A 20,838-nucleotide genomic window follows, 5' to 3' on the forward strand; every position below is an offset into this window, starting at 1 on the left:
TATTGTCTTAATTTGTAATTTAATTTGCAACTTACTTGTGTACTATTATTCTTATTTATTATTCTATTTTTCATATAGGTATCGCAAAACTCAACAAGAGGAAGTCACTGTGATGCAAGCACCTCAGTTCACTCGACCTTTGCATAACATCGAAACGGTGGAACTGACCAACGTTCATCTCGAATGTCGTCTACAGCCAGTCGGTGACGTAACCATGAAAGTCGACTGGTTCGTCAATGGTCGACCAGTCAAAACTGGTCACCGATTTAGACCATCTTACGAATTTGATTACGTAGCTCTAGATATTCTCGGCGTCTATCCTGAAGATTCTGGCGTGTACACTTGTCAGGCTAGAAATCAGCTCGGCGAAGCAGTCACTTCGTGTTCCGTAAGAGTACACGCGAAGAAGGATTTACTCCTGGAATCTCAACATCCCGAAGGATTGGAGAGGATACAGTACTTGGAGGATGCTTCGCGATACAAGAGACACGAACTCGTCGACGAGGTTGTGAATGTAAAGCCGAAATTTATTACGAAACCGAAAAATCAGGAAAATCTTCGAGAAGGACAACATGCTCATTTTGAATGCAAATTGGAGCCGGTAACGGATTCGAATTTGAAAGTCGAGTGGTTCAAGAATGGTCGTCCAGTAACGATAGGTAATTTATTATTCTTATTGCTATTTAATTCACAATAGCAACAAACATACGTACACGTTGTCACAATTATTATTTTTTAATTTTATTAACAGAATGCTCTCGTACTTGTTAATTATATTTAATCTTGCAAATCAATTTGCAGGTCACCGTTTCCGTCCGATTCATGACTTCGGTTACGTTGCATTGGACGTAATTGATCTGATCGCTGAGGACTCTGGAACTTACACGTGTCGTGCCGTTAATCTGGTAGGCAGCGACGAAGTGAACTGCAATTTAATATGTCGCTCGAGCGCACAAATCTTAACGGATACGCAAAATGAGCTTGGTCTTGAGCAGATTCACTATCTTGAAGATAGATCCAAATATCATAGACAAGAGGTTATTGAAGAAACCACCACTCAGGCGCCCATTTTCACGACTTCGTTGAACAATGTCGAGATAAAAGAAGGCCAGCGAGCGCATTTCGAGTGCAGATTAATTCCAGTGTCCGATGTAACGATGAAAATTGAATGGTTCCACAATAATAAACCAGTGAAAGCAGGCTCAAGATTTGTCGAAACAAATAGCTTTGGTTTCGTCGCTCTCGATATCATGTATGCATATCCTGAAGATTCTGGAACATATACTTGCAGAGCTAAGAATATTATTGGCGAAGCTATCACTTCTGCAACCGCTATCGTTCACTGTAAGCGTTTGACTATTTTAAAATTCACTCGATGATTAGTTTCAATATCAGTAATGAAAATCATTAATTCATTATTTATTATCTATAGCCAAAAAGTCAATCTACACAGAGACTCAAAACGAGGAAACACTTCAACGTCTTCGTGTCTTGGAGGACTCGTCTCGCTATCAACGTAAAACAACAACCGAGGAAATTATTACGCAAGCTCCTGTCTTCACATTACCGATAAAGGATCTCCGCGTTGCTGAAAATCAAGCAGCGCATTTCGAAGCACGTGTCATCCCGGTTGGAGATTCTAAACTCAAGGTAGAATGGCTGCGTAATGGAGTTCCTATTTCAGCTTGTAAGTATTCAACATTTTCTTTTTTTTACATGTCAAAAAATGTTGTTCTATATATAATAAGAGTTCTTCTTATTATATAAAAATTCTTCTTATTTCTTTATTACTCTCTATCTTCTAAAAGCAAATCGTGTGACGACCATGCACGACTTTGGATATGTCGCTTTAAACATGAAGTACGTCAATCCCGAAGATTCAGGCACTTATACATGTCGTGCAACAAACGAGCTCGGAGAAGCGGTTACTTCAGCAACACTATTCGTTCAATGTAAGTGAATGCAATGCACAATTCAGATATACAATGACATATATTTTGCACAATATGTAAATTAACTTATGGAATATTATTGACAATAGTTACACAAATTACAGTTACATAAATTTTCTCTATATTAATTATTAATTACACGCTATAATTACGCTATTAAACTAAAATAGTATTGTAACAAACCGCTAAATAACACTGCTGATTTTATATTTTAATATTTTGTTATTGCTTTATCAAAATTTGGTGTGCCATTTTGTTAAAACTTATTTTTGACTTATTTGTTACTATCTGCAAATAAGTAGCCACTCACATGTGCAATATATTGCAATTTGACTGAGAATTTATGTTGTTTTGCAAAAATATTGAATTATATGCAATTTGCCTTTATACACAACTCGTACACAATTACACGAATTCTTGTAAAATACAGCCAAGGCAGCCTTGCAGTTTGAATCACAACACGAAAGCGCTTTGTCGAAACTCCAAGCCTTAGAAGATACCTCAAAATATCAACGTCGTGAGGAAGAAGAGATCGTGGTAAAAGAAAAGCCGTCCTTTACTGTCCAATTAAATGGACCTACCAGTCTAGTCGAAGGTCAAAGCGCACACTATGAGTGCCGTATAGAACCCTATCCTGACCCCAACATGAAGGTGGAGTGGTTCCACAATGGTAAACCATTATCCACCGGTCACAGGTATAGAACTATCTGTGACTTTGGATTTGCATCGTTGGACGTGTTGACTGTATATGCCGAAGATTCGGGCACATATACTTGCCAGGCCACCAATAAATTAGGATCGGCGAGAAGTTCGATTAATCTCGACGTGAAATGTGAGTAATACAAGAACGCGTTTTTGCGTGTAAAGTATCTTGTAGTAGTTCATTTCATTGTATCTCCCCTGCTTTATACATGTATATACAACAGAGATTTAAGTTTCTTACATTTCTAATTTTGCCTACACAATTTATATTCATGTAAACATCTTCAATTTATAATTCGTCTACACAACTTATAAATTGTAATTTTCACATTAGAGAGTCGCGTATTACATATAGTTATTTATTTTATTTATATTTATATTTCGCATTTCGTATTTCTCCTTTCTTGTTTGATTAAATTGAATAAAAATGACTTTTTAGCTCGAGCATCGATTATTCGCGATACACAGCATGAAAGCGCACTTAAAAAGATACAATATCTTGAGGACGACTCAAGATATAAACGCATAGTTGAAGAAGATACAATTATCGCCGAGAAGCCTGCTTTTGGACGACCGCTGAAAAATATTGAACACTTACCGGAAGGCAAAAACGCCCATCTCGAAGCTACATTGACTCCCGTGAACGATCCGACGATGGTCGTCGAGTGGTTCAGAGATGGGCGTCCCATTCCTCAAGGACATAAATTCAAAACGACCTACGATTTTGGATATGTCGCTCTCGATATTCTTTACGCTTATCCCGAAGATTCGGGCACCTACATGTGTAAAGCAAGAAATGCTGTCGGCGAGGCTGTTACTACTTGTGTGATAAGCGTGGATTGTAAGTCATAATTTATAGACTAGATATATTATTTTGACGAGCGCACCCGTTGCATAATATATTTATTTGAAATAATTTGAAATATTTGAATAATTTTTTTCTTAAACAAATGAGAGAAACAAGGCGAAACAATCTTTTATATCTTTCTTAAAATTGATAAGTGTGTAAACAAATTTTTTAAAATAAATTATTAGTTTAATTGATAGAAAACATATAATTATCAATTATTTTGATTTACGCAAATATAGCAAAACAAGGATTATACCTCGACACATTGGATGCTCAACGTTTGCAAAAGATTCGAGAATTGGAAACTGTTGAAATCAAGGAAGAAGTCGAAAAGGAGGTTATTCATCAGAAACCTGTCTTCTTGACACCGTTAAACAATCTGGATCATCTCAAGGAAGGCGAGCACGCTCATCTGGAATGTCGCGTGGAGCCGATTAACGATCCAAACTTGAAAATTGAATGGTATATATTTACAGATAAGCGTCAAAATTTTTTTAATATTATTGTAATAACGAAACTAAAATTCATTGATTTCGATAAAATTGTGAATAATTCAATTGATCAATTAATGAAATTTTCTTGACATTTAATAGGTTTGTCAATGGAGTCGCAATTAAAACTGGTCATCGTTTCCGCACTACACACGATTTTGGCTACGTGGCTCTTGATATTCTGTATACCTATCCCGAAGATTCCGGTACTTATATGTGTAAAGCAACCAATTTGGCCGGTGAAGCTGTTAATACCTGTACTATTAAAGTCAGTTGTAAGTATAAAGTTTCATGTTTATTCAAGATATTAATTTTCTTTTAATTCCATACGTAATTGCCCAGCAAGGAACACACAATATCCGAAGTCTAAATACCTATCCATGAAAAATTTGAAAACGTACAACGACGTTAATCAAATTAATCAACGAGAAAGAGGTTGTTTGTCAAATAAATGGCATCGCTTTTATAAAGAAGAGTTTCGTTAAAATTTCAATTAATTTTTGCAAACTCGGACGAGAAGTCTTTCATGGAAAATATTATATTATGTTTCAAAAATCGCAGAATGTCTCAAGAAAAAGCAAGTTTTGCAGTATCAATTTTCCGAACCAAGATTTATCGTAGAATTGAATTTATTTATTTCAAAAAAATCGTACATAAAATTATTAATGATAAAAATATAATTATAGAGAAACAAATCAGTTTACAATCTGTTTCATTTTAGCACGACGAAGTATTCTTCTGGACACCCAACATCCAGATGGTTTAGAAAAGATTCGAGAATTAGAAGCCCAGGGTCATCCTGCACGATTGGAAGTTGAAGAACCGCCTGTGACCCCACCAAGATTTGTCACCGAGCTTAGAGTAAGTAAGAATTCCATTAATATTTATATAATATATTTATACATGTGTAAAGCATAAATAATTATAATAATTATAATATTATATATAATTATTATAATTATTTATGCTTTACACAGATATAAATATGTGTGAATAGTTACTAAAATAATATAACAAATATAAAAAAATACTACAAATATGAGAAATGAACATAATAAGTATAAAAAATTCTTCTATAGGGCACGACTGAAGTATACGAAGGGCAAACCGCTCATTTCGAATGCCAAGTGGAGCCTCTGCATGACGCTAATCTGAGAATCGAATTCTTCCACAACGGTAAACCTTTACCATCGGCGGCGCGTTTCCACGTGACCTTCGATTTCGGATACGTGGCACTAGATATCGGTCACGCCGTACCTGAAGACGCAGGGCAATACTCTGTACGTGCGATCAACGCGCTAGGACAATGCGTGTCATCCATCGAGCTCAAGGTAATCCCACGAGATAGTATTATTTTGGATTCTCAACGACCCGAAGGAATGGACAAGATCCGGGAGCTCGAAGCTCAACAACCATGGAAGCGACCGGATGTACCGGAGCCTCAAACTCGCCAGCGGCCTGTCTTCACTCAACCACTGCAAAATATCGACAGTATCGCCGAGGGCCACACTGCACATTTTGAATGCAGGCTCATACCTGTGGGTGATCCCATGCTCAAAGTGGAATGGTTTAGGAACGAAGTGCCTCTAGAGACAAGTAAGAATCATCAAAGATATGAACTTTTCATGGAAAACATTTTTATACAAATATATTTTACGCGTAACATAGTTGTAATTATTACGCAAAACTGTTGTAACATTTGTTACCATGTTTTTTTTGCAGGTTCGCGAATTACAAAAGTACATGATTTCGGCTATGTATCTCTGGATATCGCTCACGTACGTGACGAAGACAAAGGTGTTTACATGTGTCGCGCTTCTAATCCGTTGGGTGAAGCGGTTACAACGGCTTCAATGAAGATTAAAAGTGAGTGTTTGATTTTATGTCTTCAATTAATATATCAAGATAAGTTTAATACGATGTAAATTTAATTTGTCTATTTATACGTTCAGCCAAGGCCAGTATACAATTAGATACTCAGCATCCAGAGGCGCAACGTAGAATTGCTCAGTTGGAAGCCAAGGAAGTCGGACGACCCGAAGAACCGGAAAAGATCTTTGATAAACCGATTTTCACACAATTATTAACCGGACCAACGGAACTTTGGGAAGGACAAATGGCTAGATATGAATGCAGAGTCGTTCCTGTCGGTGACGCGAGTTTAAAATTTGAGTGGTACATGAATGGAATTGAATTAAAGATGGGTAAGAAAATATAATATTTTCTTGATAAATTATTGTTAGTACAAGTATTTGATTTAACAAAAATGTTGTGCATTATTCAGGTTCACGCTTTCATGTAAGTCACGACTTTGGATATGTGACGCTAGACATTTTGAAAGTTATCCCCGAAGATTCCGGTGTTTATACCTGCAAAGCGATCAACAACGCAGGTGAAGCGGTTTCATCGATTTCCTTGAAAGTAAAAGCGCGTTCGGCTATCGCTTCCGAGAGCATACAAGCGGACGCGTGGCAGAAAATTCAATTGAAGGAAGCGGAAATGAATAAGGTACCGGAAATGTTTATCGACACGACACCACAACAGGCACCAGTTTTCACCAAGCATCTCGAGAGCTTTGATAAATTAGTAGAGGGCCAACGTGTTTACTTAGAGGCTCAGGTGGAGCCTCGAGCGGATCCCAACTTGAGAGTAGAATGGTTTAAAAATGGTTTGCCTCTACAGACTGGAACTAGACTTCGTAGTACGTTTGATTTTGGTCTGGTAACGTTGTCGATCAACGGCTTGAGGCCTGATGATTCCGCAATTTATACTTGCAAAGCGACTAATCTTCTGGGAGAGGCTGTGTCAACGTGTAGCTTGAAAATTGCCGATCGTCACTGGTTATTAGGAGATACTTTGCATCCAGATGCTTTATCGAAAATCGATGCCTTGGAGCAACCTCAGGTAATTTCTACCGAACAACCGGAACCTACTTACGAAGAACCCGTCTTTATCACTCATTTAAACAACGTGGAGTGCATTGAAGGTGATAACGCTCACTTTGAATGCAATGTAGAGCCATCGAAAGATCCAACTATGAAGGTTGAATGGTTCCTGAACAGTAAACCTTTACCGACCGGTGCAAGATTTAAAAGCACTTACGACTTCGGCTACGTGGCTCTGGATTTGACTCATGCTTATGAAGAAGATTCTGGTGTAATTACTGTAAAAGCTACAAATTCAAAGGGAAGCGCGCAGACGTCAGGTACTTTGAAATGCACCAGCAAGCAAAACATTTATCTGCAAACGCAACATCCGCAAGGAGAAGCTGGACTTGAAAAAGTAAAAGAAGCAGAAGATGCTTATCTATCGAAATACAAGAAACCGGAGGAAGGTCCTGAACACGAATATCCTAAACCGATCTGGACTGTGCCACTTAAGCCTGAATTTAAACTAGGAGAATCCGAACCGTTACATTTAGAAGGACAAGTTGAACCAAAAGATGATCCAAATTTAAAAATTGAATGGTATTTTAACGGAAAACCTTTAGAACATGGTTCACGCTTCAAAATGACTAGCGATTTTGGATTTGTTACTTTGGATCTAACGGATGTTTATGAGCGCGATTCCGGTATTTACACTTGCAAGGCTTATAATAAAGCGGGCGAAGCTTTTACATCGACGACGATTTATTGCTCGACAAAGGAAAATATCATTGAAAAGTCGCAGCATCCTAAAGGTAAAGAGGGTCTCGAAGCGATCCAAGATTTGGAAGAATCTTTGAAACGGCAAGAAGGAGTTCCACCAGGAGAGGAAGAGGGTCAACCACCAATGTTTACGTCGCAATTTGAGAATCTAACCAATCTATCGGAGGGAGAGATCGCACACTTTGAAGCGTCTCTTATTCCTACTGGCGATCAAACCATGGTAGTCGAGTGGTTTTACAATGGTAAAGCTTTAGAAGCTAGTCATCGCACAAGAACCGTTTACGCTTTCGGTATGGTTGTCCTTGAGGTTCTCGGTACTAAAATAGAAGATTCAGGTACTTATACATGTCGAGCTACCAACAAATGGGGTAAAGCTGAGATTAGCGTACAGCTCGAATGCATTGATAAGTCTAAAGGACAGAAACCTAAATTCACAACGCATATACAGTCTTTGGAGGGCCTGAAAGATGGTCAATCGGCTCACTTCGAATGTACTCTCATCCCGGTGGGAGATCCTCACATGAAAGTCGAATGGTTTCACAATGGAAAACCTCTGCGACATTCTTCGCGTTTCAAAATGGTTTCCGATTTCGGTTTCGTAGTTATGGATATCGCCGGAGTGATGTCTCACGATACTGGTGAATACGTTTGCAAAGCTAGTAACAAGTATGGCGAAGATTTTACAAAAGCTACGATCAAATGCTTCGGCAAGAGCGGAGTTTACTTGGATTCTTTGCAGCCAGATTCGCTCGCTAGAATACGGGAGCTCGAGAGCTACACCGGAGAACAAGCGACCACTCCTACAACTCCCGTCGCCGAACCGCCGAAATTCATCACACAAATAGTTGATATTACGAAATTGGTAGAGGGACAGTCCGCACATTTCGAAGCCAGACTGACTCCGATAACCGATCCCGATTTAAAAGTTGAATGGTATTACAATGGCAAGAAACTTCCTCATGGTCATCGATATCGTACCTTCCATGACTTTGGTATCGTTATCCTGGACATACTTTATTGTTACGAAGAGAATTCCGGAGTTTACGAGTGCAGAGCCGTCAACAAGTACGGTGAAGATTCTACGAAAGCATCGCTCAAATGCTTCTCCAAAGCTAATCTTATTTTGGAGTCACAACTTCCAAAAGGCATGGAGGGCGGTCTAGAGAAAATTCAAAGCCTTGAAGATTCGATGATACGTACGAGAGATGAAAAGACTGTAGAAGAACGTGGCAAGGCTCCAATGTTCACCATACCTTTGAGTAATATCGATGGTCTACGTGAGGGAGAGAGCGCACATTTCGAGGCACGATTAATACCTACAGACGATCCAAAATTAAAGGCAAGTTAACATTATTTTAATTCTAGCTAAAATTATTTTAATTTTATATATTATAATTATATATACATACATTTTACATTATATTACATTATCATATTATTATATTATATTATTATACGTTATTATTTATTATTATATTTTTTATATACATATTATATACATATTATATTTATTATATATGTTATATTGGTTTTTTACATGCAGGTCGAATGGTTCTGGAACGGTAAACCATTGCGAACGGGATCTCGTTTCCGCACTTTCTGCGATTTTGGTTTCGTCATTTTGGAAATTTCTCCTATTTATCCTGAGGACTCCGGCGAATATAGTTGTAGAGCGACGAATGATTACGGTGAGGCAGTGACAACGTGCACTATGAAGTGTACGGGCAAACGTAGTATTATTTTGGAGTCTCAGTTACCCAAAGGAATGGAAAGTACAATTGATAAGATCGCCGAATTAGAAGGCCTCGGAACCGTTCCGGGACAAGCTAGTCCTGAGGATGACACCGGGAGACCGCCAGAATTTATCACTACTCCTTCCGATCTGACTTTGGCTGAAAACTCTCTTGCTCACTTTGAATGTCGACTGCAACCGATTAATGATTCTAGCATGAGAGTTGAATGGTTCCATAATGGCAAGCCTCTTCTCGCTGGCAGTAGAATTAAGACGATTCACGACTTTGGTTTCGTTATTCTCGAAGTTGCAAATTGTTATCAACGCGATTCTGGTTTATATACTTGCAAAGCCACCAATCGGCACGGCGAAGCTACAGTATCGTGCAAACTTCAAGTCCGCGGACGTCAAGGTATCATCTTGGAGCCACAATTACCGACCAATTTTAAGACCGGTACGGAAAGTATTCAAAAATTGGAGGAGTCTTTATACAAGAGGGATGAGATCCTAGCGGAGGAAGAACAACCGAATCCACCGAGATTCACTGTCGAACTTAAAGATATCGAAGTTGAAGAAGCTGGACCGAGCCATTTCGATTGCAGAGTCGAACCTGTGGGTGATTCTACTATGCGCATTGACTGGTTCCATAACGGTCGACCCTTCGCAACCGGATCTCGAGTTCATCAGATTAATGATTTCGGATTTATATCGCTGGATATGTCGTATACATACGCCCGAGACAGCGGCGAGTACGTTTGCAGAGCTACCAATAAATGGGGGTCCGCTACTACCAAGGCCACCATCACTTGTAAATGTAAGTTACACAATTGGTTCAGATTAATCTAAAATATTTCTATAAATTAATATACTTTTATATTTTTAAAAACATGTTTTATATTATTAAAGGAAAATATAATAAAAACAATCTTTTTTTTCGCAGCCAAGAAAACGATAGATTTCGACTCTCAATTGCCAACGGGAATGAGCGGCGAGAAGCTGAAAGAATTGGAACGAGGTCCAGTATCTCAAGCTCCCGCGGAAGAAGCGCCGCGACAACCACCACATTTTATCACGCAGATTCAATCAGCAACCATCGACGAAGGTGAACCGGTTAGATTCGAATGCCGTGTGGAGCCCAAGGACGATCCTAATTTACGCATCGAGTGGTATAGAAATAATAAATTGATACCCGCTGGCCACAGATATAGAACGGTGTACGATATGGGATTCGTATCGATGGATATTTTGTACGTTTATCCCGAGGATTCCGGTGAATACGTTTGCAAGGCTGTCAACGACCTCGGAGAAGACACCACTCGAGCTGCCATATCTTGCAAAAGTACGTTTCTAATTTTTTATTTACTATTTTTAGTTAGATTAACTGTATTACAGGTGGACTCATATTAAATTGTTGTTTCACAGAATTACCAAGCATTATTCTCCAGAATCAAGTACCCAAAGGTATGAAAAAATCCGAGGCCTTGATGCAAATGGAAGCGACAATTAAAAAGTATACATCAGAAATTCACTTAACCGAGGACGATCTATATGACGCGGACAAGAAACAGCCGCCTCGCTTTGTCACGCAGATTCAAGATCAGACTGAGCTCGTTGAAATGAATAGTACCAAGTTTGAATGCCAATTAGCACCCGTGGGTGATCCAAATATGAAGGTGGAATGGTTCTTCAATGGAAAACCATTACCTCATAAAAATCGATTCACGCCTATCTACGACTTTGGCTATGTAGCGATGAACTTTGGTTGGGTCTATCCAGAAGACAGTGGCGAGTATCTATGCAGAGCCACGAATCTTTATGGAATGGACGAGACTAGAGCTATAATCAGAACCGCGGGAAAACCTGGAATCATCTACGAGTCTCAGCTTCCAAAAGGCATGAAGAGCATTGAGAAGATTCGAGAAATGGAAGCAGCATGGCAGATGTAAGATATTTTATTTTGCGCATTGTTCATATATATATATATATATATATATATATATATATATATATATATATATATATAAAACAATTCTTCTAATAATAACAAGAACAAATTGCATACAATAAAAGATGCGTAGCATTGATGTTTATAATATATTTCTCGAATTATTATTCGTATATTCAAGAAAGGTAAGATAAATAATTTTCCAAGTGCAAAGAGATTTATTTAATTTGAAGATTGTTACGCGGCAATGCAAAACACATAATATTCAAAAAATTATTCGCATTTTGCAGTGTACCTGAAGAGGAAGGTGAAGAAGAGAAAGTACGCTCGGCGCCTGTTTTCGTGAGTAAACCAGAAGCAGTAACCGTCGAAGAAGGTGACTGGTCTAGATTCTGCTGTCGAGTCACTGGATATCCAAGGCCTCGAGTTATGTGGATTATCAATGGCCATACAGTAGTTAATGTAAGTGTAGGAATATCATCATAATCGTTTCTAAAATTACGTTAAATGATGATGTCGACAATTCTCCGAAAAATACAAATTTATAATGTTATTTTATCTTGTTGTTATAACTTGTTTCTTTATTTCTTCCACAGGGATCCCGTTATAAACTAACATACGACGGTATGTATCATCTTGATATCCCAAAGACCAGACAATACGATCACGGCAAGGTGGAAGTGATTGCAAGGAGCTCCGTCGGCGAAGCACGTACAGAAACGACTCTAACGGTTAAGCAGCGAAGCGACGACTACCGTGGTGTATTGAAAAATTCACCAAGACGTAAGTTTACATTTCGACTATCATACACACATTTCTGCCATGAATTCTTCGTGTCACAATGGAATAAGTTAAATTATATAGAGCATTAATATACATACATAGTATAATATAAATAATTTGGCATTCAACAAAGCACTAAGTACATGAAATATAAATTTATGCAAATCTAATTACGTAATTAGTAATTTTTTACAATACAAAAAAAAGCATTGCGAAGATTTCACGAGCAGAATAACAACAATTGTGAACGGATTACAACGGTACAAAAAAAGATTACACGTGAAAATGAACGAAGCGGTTGTAAACTTCCAATGACGATTGCACGATGCGAGCGTGGATTGGAAAGTATCGAACAACCGAAACACAGTACATATAATATATATCGATACGACACATGCATTCCATTCGAATACAAAAGAAACACTCTAAACCATTAAAACATAATCCCTTCCTTCTCTCCTCGTTTTCCACTTGGCACTCCAAAGCTATTGAAAGTCACCCCGAGTTCGCCAGCTTCTTCTGCTTCTCCTTCTTCTTCATCGTGATTGGGAATATCGATGGAAATATTAGAGCGAAATCGTCTTAAATCAAAGGTATCGTATACTTAATTTTCCACATCGACATTCAGGTATGGAAAATAATCATCGGAAGAACATTCATATTGTTTTATATTTTATTAATGTTTTTTTTGTTTCATAACTGTGATTATTGCGCTAGAGAAAATGGGTCTATTGCTCACTTAATGTTGCAAGAGTATTAAATCATTTTATTCACTTATTCTATTTATTATATACGTATAAACTTGCATTGCAACTTGCAATAATATTTTAATAAAAATATTATTTTTTTATATTATTTTAATCTACTTAAGATATTTATTTAATATTTGTTTAGGCTGCATGGATCATATCGCTTTCTTGCTTAAAGTAATTTGCATAAGATATCGTCTGTAAAAAGCAAACATTGAGCAGATTTCCCTATTTCTCAGTATTGCGCAATCAATATAATTTAATCCTAATCATCTTGATTTAATCTCTATTTGCTGTTTTTTTTCTTTTTGTGTTTTGAGTTATGCATTTTTCTCCGCGTTTCGTTTACCATCCTTGACATCTCGCACGAAAAGTAAAGAAAACAATTGTATATATTAAAACTAATTTATCGAAACAAAATTCAGCGAATTATGCGAATTTAGTTAATTAGAATAACTTTGCAGCAGATTTTTTCTTCCCTTAAATGTTTGTTCCCTTTAGAGAAGCAAAACTTTCTTACATATAACACGAAGGAAAGCACGTAAAAAAGAAAATATTTAATCCAATAATATTTTTGATGATCGCAGCAAAATAATTTCAGTTATGTGTTAACCACTTGAATTTTCCAAATCCAGCTCGATCCCTATTATTTAGGTGTCGTCGATATGTGTTGCATCGTCATTCACGTACTGTGTCTTATCGTGGAATATTTTTCGATTAGACTTTGTTCTTTGGTTAAGAAAAGTGCAACGTCTTACTTTAATTACTTTAGAATATTTCCATTTTCTAATAAATCATAATAAACGATATGCTATTTGTTTCAATAAAGATGCAAACACTAATACTTGCACAAATATCTTACCGAAGAATGTTGTATTGTATCCGTCGATATAAAATAATCAATTGATGTATTCACTCGAAGCACGCGCGTCTCGTCATATCAAGTACGAGACACACACATATACACAAGGAACACACAGATAACATGTTATTTCCTTAGCCTGGTACGATTATGGGCTAACACAGTACCAGACCGAGCGACAGAACACAGAATTGGAACGCGTGTTCGATGAACGCCACCAAAGCGTTTCCCAAGGCATCGAAATTGCTACGGAACATCTTGGACCTAAAGTTATTAAAGAACCCGAGACTGAATGGCAAAAATCTGTCAAGAGCAAGAAAAAAGAGGGGTATTATAATAAGCTAATGAGCCTTGAGGAAGAACAAATGCTTAAAGAATCCAGATTAAGGGAGACTTCACATCAGTTTGCTATTCCTGGCGATAAAGTCGTTGCACATTCTTTAGCCAAGGGAATGGCTCAGAAGTACGAAGAAAATTTGTAAGTATTGTAATATTCGATAAAAGAAATGTTTTATCAATACGTTTGGCGTATAATGATTATGCTAATTAATGATTTTTCATAACCAGGGACGAACAACCTCAACAACCCGTGGAACCACCTCCAAAATATGTAAAGAAACCATTCGTTACCGAAGTAGATATAGACACGGAACGCGTGAAAGCTACTGGAAAGTATCCTCCGGAACCGTCTGAATCCACAATTCATGGTCGCGAAGTTCACGTAGCTAAACAAAAACAGACGCAAAAGGAAGTCAAGGGTGACTTGGAAATAACGAGAAAGATCACAGCAACGGAAACTACAGAAGTGGAACACAAAGCCAAGACGCAAGAACGTGTAGTTCAAGGACAAGTAAAACCTGCCAAACCGCCTGTCTTCACGAAAAAAATACAACCGTGCAGAGCGTTTGAACAAGAACAGGCTAAATTTGAAGTGGAATTCGACGGCGATCCGCTACCTACCATCAAATGGTATCGCGAAGATTTTCCCATACAAAACTCGGCCGACCTGCAAATTTACACCTTCAGCACCAAATCGGTATTAATTATCAGACAAGTTTTTATGGAAGACTCTGGCGTCTTTTCCGTCATTGCTGAGAATAGAGGAGGAAAAGCCAAGTGCAGCGCTAATTTGGTCGTGGAGGAACGTAGAAGGCAACCTGGACGAGGTGGCGCGGTGCCACCCAGTTTCTTATCAACGATTCAATCTACTTCTGTAGCCACTGGACAGCTTGCCAGGTTCGATGCCAAAATTACTGGCACCAAACCTTTGGACGTTTATTGGCTCAAGGTAAGAGATACGCCATATATATTTATTATAATTTTGTATGCAATTATAACGCACAGAAAGCAAGAAATTTAAACTTGAATTTAAATTGGAATACATTTTTTATTATAGAATGGCAAGAAGATAACGACAGATATTCGTTACAAAACTTTGGAAGAAGACAACATTTATACACTTCTGATCTTAGAAACTATACCAGAAGACACTGGCAAGTATGAATGCGTTGCAATTAACAACGCTGGAGAAGCACGTTGCGAAGCAGAATGTACCGTTCGCGGGCCTCAATCGCCGACAAAAGTTGCAAAACCCACGACTCCGACGGTGGAAAAAGCGCCAACTGTTTTAGAACCATTAAGGGATCAAACTATCAAAGAGGGAACGTCCGTTGCTTTCGCTTGCAGAATTACAGGAAAGCCTACTCCGACTGTGCAGTGGAAGAAAGCCGATAAGGTATTCAAAGCGCTGTAATAATAAATATATAACATTACAAATTTTTTAAATCAGAAATTTAACTCGAATGCTTATCGCGTTTGCGTAGATGATCAAACCATCAAAGTACTTCCAAATGCAGAAAGAAGGCGATTTATGTACTCTGAGAATTTCCGAAGCGTTCCCCGAAGACGAAGGTGTTTATAAATGCATCGCTAAAAATCCAGCTGGGGATGTTACGACCTCCGCCAATCTCAGAGTTCTCGGTAAGAAAAAAGAAAAAAAAAGTTTATTTTTATAAAATTTCTTTTTATTTTAACATATTTTTATTAAATCATAAAGAAATTAATGTTTCATATTATTTTTTAGCACCCGATACAGGTGACGTTCTGCCAAAATTGACACCTCTTAAGGATCAGATAGTTGTCGAAGGACAACCGGCTCAATTCAAGACTCAGGTGAATCCGACAAAGCCTAAGCCAACGATTCAGTGGTATCGAGAAGGTGCCTTGATCCCACAATCGCCAGACTTCCAGGTAAGATAAGTCTCATACTTTTATGAAGTATCGAGAAAATTTCGTTGGAGCTATTATAATACTCAAAAAAACATGGCGTATCATATTTTCAGATGATTCACGAAGGCAACAATGCGGTGCTACTCATAGCAACCACGTACGAGGAGGACACTGGCACTTTCACCTGCCGTGCTACAACTTCAGCCGGTACTGTAGAAACGTCCGCCAAACTCATCGTCAAAAGTAAGAATTGAATGAAAAATATAGATTCGATTGCTAACATGATACGCGATTGGATTTATATTATAAATACATCTCTACAACAACTGCCGGAGACGAACACTATACTCGAGACAGTGGCATGACAAGTTAATAAAATTAGCAACTTAATTTGAGAAACTAATACCGTTTTAAATCTTGAAAGAGATGAATTTATTAACTTACAATTAGTCTATTGTACGTTTTCACGCACCGATTAAATTATCATAAATAAATCTTTCGATATTCGTATACATACATACGCAATATACATTTTCAGAATGATTAATTTAGCTTTTTATAATAAAACAAATATAAAAAGATGTTGACGTGTAGAATTGATCACATCAGAAGAATTTAAGAATTTTTCTAATATACATTTAATCATTATTAATGTACATCAATTGCCGCCTAATATATTCTCTCTTTTTGCGACTTTAACATTTACATCGCATCGTCTCAAGTACGGCCGTCTCCGTGCAGCGCAATTTGTCGCGTAAATATCCACTCGTATTTTATTTTTGTGCTTTGTTGTTGCCTCTTTTAAAAAACGTAACCTATCGACATATCGCCCTAGATTTCCTCACCTCGATCACATCCTCTAATCAAAAGTGTCATACGCGTCCGGGGAGTTTGTACTAACTCGTCATGTTTTGAGAATAGTTGAGCGAGTGAAACGAGGAGTAATTAATTAACAGATTTGAGAGAGGCTGTATTGCAAAATCATGATCCTCGATGAAAAATCCCGTGATACATATCATCCAAATGTATACAAAAGTCGCAAAGGTGGTGCTGAAATTGAAGTGCTGTAAAAGCAATATATCATATAAAATCGAAACTGTAAATGTAATCGATTTGGACAAGCGCAGATTACTTGAGATCAGTTTAAGGCAGATGCCAAAGGAAATGTCTTACACGAGTGTTTCGTGTCCTTAATATTTTTATCTCAGGACAAAAGTGTGAACATTCACAGTTTTATAACGAGTACTACCAACTCTCTGTAAATAGGGTAATATAGCAATATGAAACTTTGCGCGGCATTAGTCGATATCATGAGATGAAAATGAGAAAGGATCAGTAGCGGTGCGACTGCGTTAAATACGTAACTCGTTTACTCGTTCGCTGTAGCCTCGATATTTATTATAAAAAATACATCGTGAAATAGAAAAAAAAAATATATACATTTACATACATAATCTATATATATATATATATATGTATGCCCACTACAATTATAAATATTCATTTACTAAAGAAAAATCACACAACACATACACACACGGATAAAGATATCCAATCTAACAATTTACTAATCGAATATTTATTATTGTACAATGAAAGTCGCAATAAAACCGAATGTTGTAAGTACGTCCAAGTCTCGTTTGTTGCCGTTTCGATGATCGTCACCTAATGATTAATATATCGTCGTAAATGACGATTTTATCGCGACCATCCGATAGAAGAATCTTTGTAGCAATGGGAGATTCAAGTCAGGATCAACATGGCGTAAAACATATGTAAACACTGCATGATTTTTAATGTAATATATCTACAAATTCCGCGCTATGCGATAAATTAGTCGAGATCGTTACACTCGATACTCTTTTCATGGTAGAGTAAAACTACATCTGTATACCGTTAGATCCTTGTAACGGAGAACGTGCTTCCGTTGAATTCTGAGGTGTGTCACGTGCGAGAAGGAAAATACACAACTATTATATAACATAAAATTTTATATAAAAAGAAGAAGCTGCTATAATAGAAATGAAGATTTCTTTTTTCAACATTTGTTTTTTTTTTTTTTTTTTTGATCCCGCGAGAAACTATCACGGAAGCATATAACCGTTTTGACTTGCATTTGCATAGTAAATGTTTTTATAAATAACAAGTCCGTTATAACACGTATATTTATGTAAAACATTTCTATCATGTGGCACACGTTCCGCGCGGAAAAGCAGATGCAGTGTCGTGTGCACACTCGGCTAGGCCCTTTTCTTAAGCTATTTTTGAACACGTGATGTGTATTACATTACCTAGCTATATTTGGCCGCCGGCTTGGAACTCCGCGAAGATCCCTGACTACGACGAATCGGGGGTTGCTCTCGCTTACAAACGCTTTAAAGAATTAGTCAAAATTGATTTATAATCTTCATTAATCTATCATCTTTATATTTTAAATGCTTTTACTTTTTATTATTACTCGTTAAATTAATAGTTTGTAAGTTTATTATATGATTTTGTTATATTTAAATGCATTGCATGGTACGCGGATTGGATCTTTAAACGGAGAGTACTCAAACATGTTACACATATTGCTAAGAATATCTGTTACTCATCACAAATTTATGTCGATTATAAATTCGACATAAACATCAAAAATTTTAAATATTAGTTCTCAGCCATCGAAAATTTCAGACATCGAATCGCACGAATATATTTTCAAAGAGTACACGCATCAATCTTCTTCCTTATTTCTAAATATCTAACTGGTGAAGAGATCAATTCTTAAGAATTAAATTCAATTTTTCGCGTCTTAAACGCGAGTCATCAATATGTGTAAGAAAAAGTACAAGTGGTTTTGAGTACAAGTGACCTTGAAGATGGAACGATAGTACATTTTTCAAGAGGATAAATGGATACGCTGATTCATCAAGGAGATATTCTTTTCCATGGTCCAGTTCTCTGTCTTTGATCTCAGACTACCACCTTCGCTCAACGCTTCGTCATCACGATGATTTCGAGAGAAGAAGCTGGTCGAGGTAGTTAACTATTTTGGCTCCGTCCCGAGAGCCAGCTGCCAATGATTCAGCCATGCCAGAAATAATATAGGGAAGAGCGTGTCAGCGCACTCTGAAAAATAAGAGAAAATTATTTTCGGTAAACCAGCAACTCAGGAGTTCACAAGATATACGACTACATTTTAATCGTCCATTGCAGCTGGAAACTTGGCAATATCTAATTATGTGATCAATACTCAATGTACAACCGTTAAGAAATATTTCACAAAAAGAATGCAAATCAATAATTGGCCAAATTCTTCAAGGGGTCTTGTCTAATTTCATTTGATTTATACTGCTCGATGATAGTAACGAACTAAAAGTTAAATCTAAACTAACAAGATTATTCGCTATTTACTTGAAGAATTATTTTTTATCATTGTTTTGCATTCTTTTTCGATTTTTTAAATTAGAGTTAAAAATAAAATTTTTATATTTACGTTTAAAAATGTAATATAACGTCACTGATGGACAATATGATATTGCATTACGTATTAGTATAGTGCTGCATTTACGAATTAAATTAATATTTTTTTCATATAAATTTATTTGACAGGATAAGGAATCAAAACTGAACACGTTTATATACGTTTATCACTATTTTTATTTTTAATTCAATATATAATCACACTCTGAAGATTCAATTTTTTATGAATCATCGAATAAACTGTATGCCATAATCGTATAAAAAATATCACTATCCTCATATTTAAATGCATAAACACAGTCTTTTTTTAGCTTGCTCATTTGTAGACATTAAATCTCTTCCCCGCTTTTTCTCTCTCGTGACTTAAACTCTCGCACCATTACGTTAATAATTAAATAATATACAGTCGCACTTTATATACACACAAATGTAAAAAAGAGAATAGCTAAGAAAGTATTATATTAATAAGGCGCTTTGTATCTCTCGGAGATGAAAATAAAATTTAATTAGAACAATACAGAAATACAAAAAGGACGAGAAAATAAAAGAATAAACAATACTTGTAGACAGGTATATATAATAAATTGTTGAATATAATTTCACCATTCAAAATAATGATATATGCACGGATATTTTAAATGCACCACCTTTACGATATCGTGATAAAATGAATTCGAATGTGTCCAGTTCAAATACGGCTGCACTTCGGTCGAGAATGTGGAAAAACCTCGCTATGAAATACATAATTAGTGCAAGGACATGTATCTTCTTGACCGAAGGCAGCAAAAAATCTGTAAGAGATGTCACATTTCTTCCTTTCAAATGTCACTTTTCAATTTCTTTTGAAATGTCACTTTTTCACTGATTGGCACAATCACTACGATATCAGAAGCACAATCACGGTTTCCCTTCGTTCCTTCGCCTTCGACTTCCAACTGATTACTATTACGGCTAGACGTAGGGGCACGAAGTAGGGGCGTGAATCTTGTACGTCAAGAATCCCCACCGAGTTACTTCGCGGGAGACTATTACTTGAAGAAAATCATACCGTGAATACTACAAATGAACATCACATGACTTACGCGACCACATTTATCTTTTCGTGTGGTGCTTTCTTGTTAAAATTAATAATATCACAGTTGTTATTGCACATGCACATTATCATCGTACGGCATTTTATTATCTCTCTTAGGAGAAGCTCCTACACAATCGAATCGCAGATACCAAATTTGTATTCAGTTCATTTGAAAATGACACAAAAATTCCAAGAATTTACGCGTTTTTACTATATATTCTCTATAACATCTATATCTTATGTGTAGCTGTAATTGACGTTTATGTGACCGATCCGTAACTGCATTATATTCTAATAACATGCATATATTCTACAAAATATATATAAGTATTTTAATTTTTTAGTTGTGTTAATGAATA

General features: G+C 36.8%; 1 protein-coding gene across 7 annotated transcripts in view; it reads left to right on the plus strand.

The window, feature by feature from the left end:
* The window catches only part of Sls (sallimus), an 85,465-nt gene that overhangs the window by 9,001 nt on the left and 55,626 nt on the right, over nt 1-20,838 (plus strand). For 5 of the 7 annotated variants that reach the window (XM_072908028.1, XM_072908029.1, XM_072908030.1 and 2 more), the window contains exons 16-39: nt 79-659; nt 802-1,344; nt 1,433-1,687; nt 1,809-1,952; nt 2,383-2,784; nt 3,094-3,495; nt 3,744-3,966; nt 4,098-4,270; nt 4,717-4,856; nt 5,075-5,591; nt 5,718-5,861; nt 5,948-6,199; nt 6,280-8,981; nt 9,186-10,188; nt 10,315-10,713; nt 10,797-11,316; nt 11,610-11,781; nt 11,916-12,102; nt 13,852-14,191; nt 14,281-15,001; nt 15,110-15,448; nt 15,537-15,693; nt 15,797-15,963; nt 16,056-16,185. In XM_072908028.1, coding sequence (XP_072764129.1) covers nt 79-659; nt 802-1,344; nt 1,433-1,687; nt 1,809-1,952; nt 2,383-2,784; nt 3,094-3,495; nt 3,744-3,966; nt 4,098-4,270; nt 4,717-4,856; nt 5,075-5,591; nt 5,718-5,861; nt 5,948-6,199; nt 6,280-8,981; nt 9,186-10,188; nt 10,315-10,713; nt 10,797-11,316; nt 11,610-11,781; nt 11,916-12,102; nt 13,852-14,191; nt 14,281-15,001; nt 15,110-15,448; nt 15,537-15,693; nt 15,797-15,963; nt 16,056-16,185 — 10,613 coding nt within the window. The remainder of the gene's footprint in view (nt 1-78; nt 660-801; nt 1,345-1,432; nt 1,688-1,808; nt 1,953-2,382; nt 2,785-3,093; nt 3,496-3,743; nt 3,967-4,097; nt 4,271-4,716; nt 4,857-5,074; nt 5,592-5,717; nt 5,862-5,947; nt 6,200-6,279; nt 8,982-9,185; nt 10,189-10,314; nt 10,714-10,796; nt 11,317-11,609; nt 11,782-11,915; nt 12,103-13,851; nt 14,192-14,280; nt 15,002-15,109; nt 15,449-15,536; nt 15,694-15,796; nt 15,964-16,055; nt 16,186-20,838) is intronic. The other 2 variants (XM_072908031.1, XM_072908033.1) reach the window with 2 other exon arrangements.

Source organism: Anoplolepis gracilipes, chromosome 16, assembly GCF_047496725.1.
Source record: "Anoplolepis gracilipes chromosome 16, ASM4749672v1, whole genome shotgun sequence".
NCBI lineage: Eukaryota > Metazoa > Arthropoda > Insecta > Hymenoptera > Formicidae > Anoplolepis > Anoplolepis gracilipes.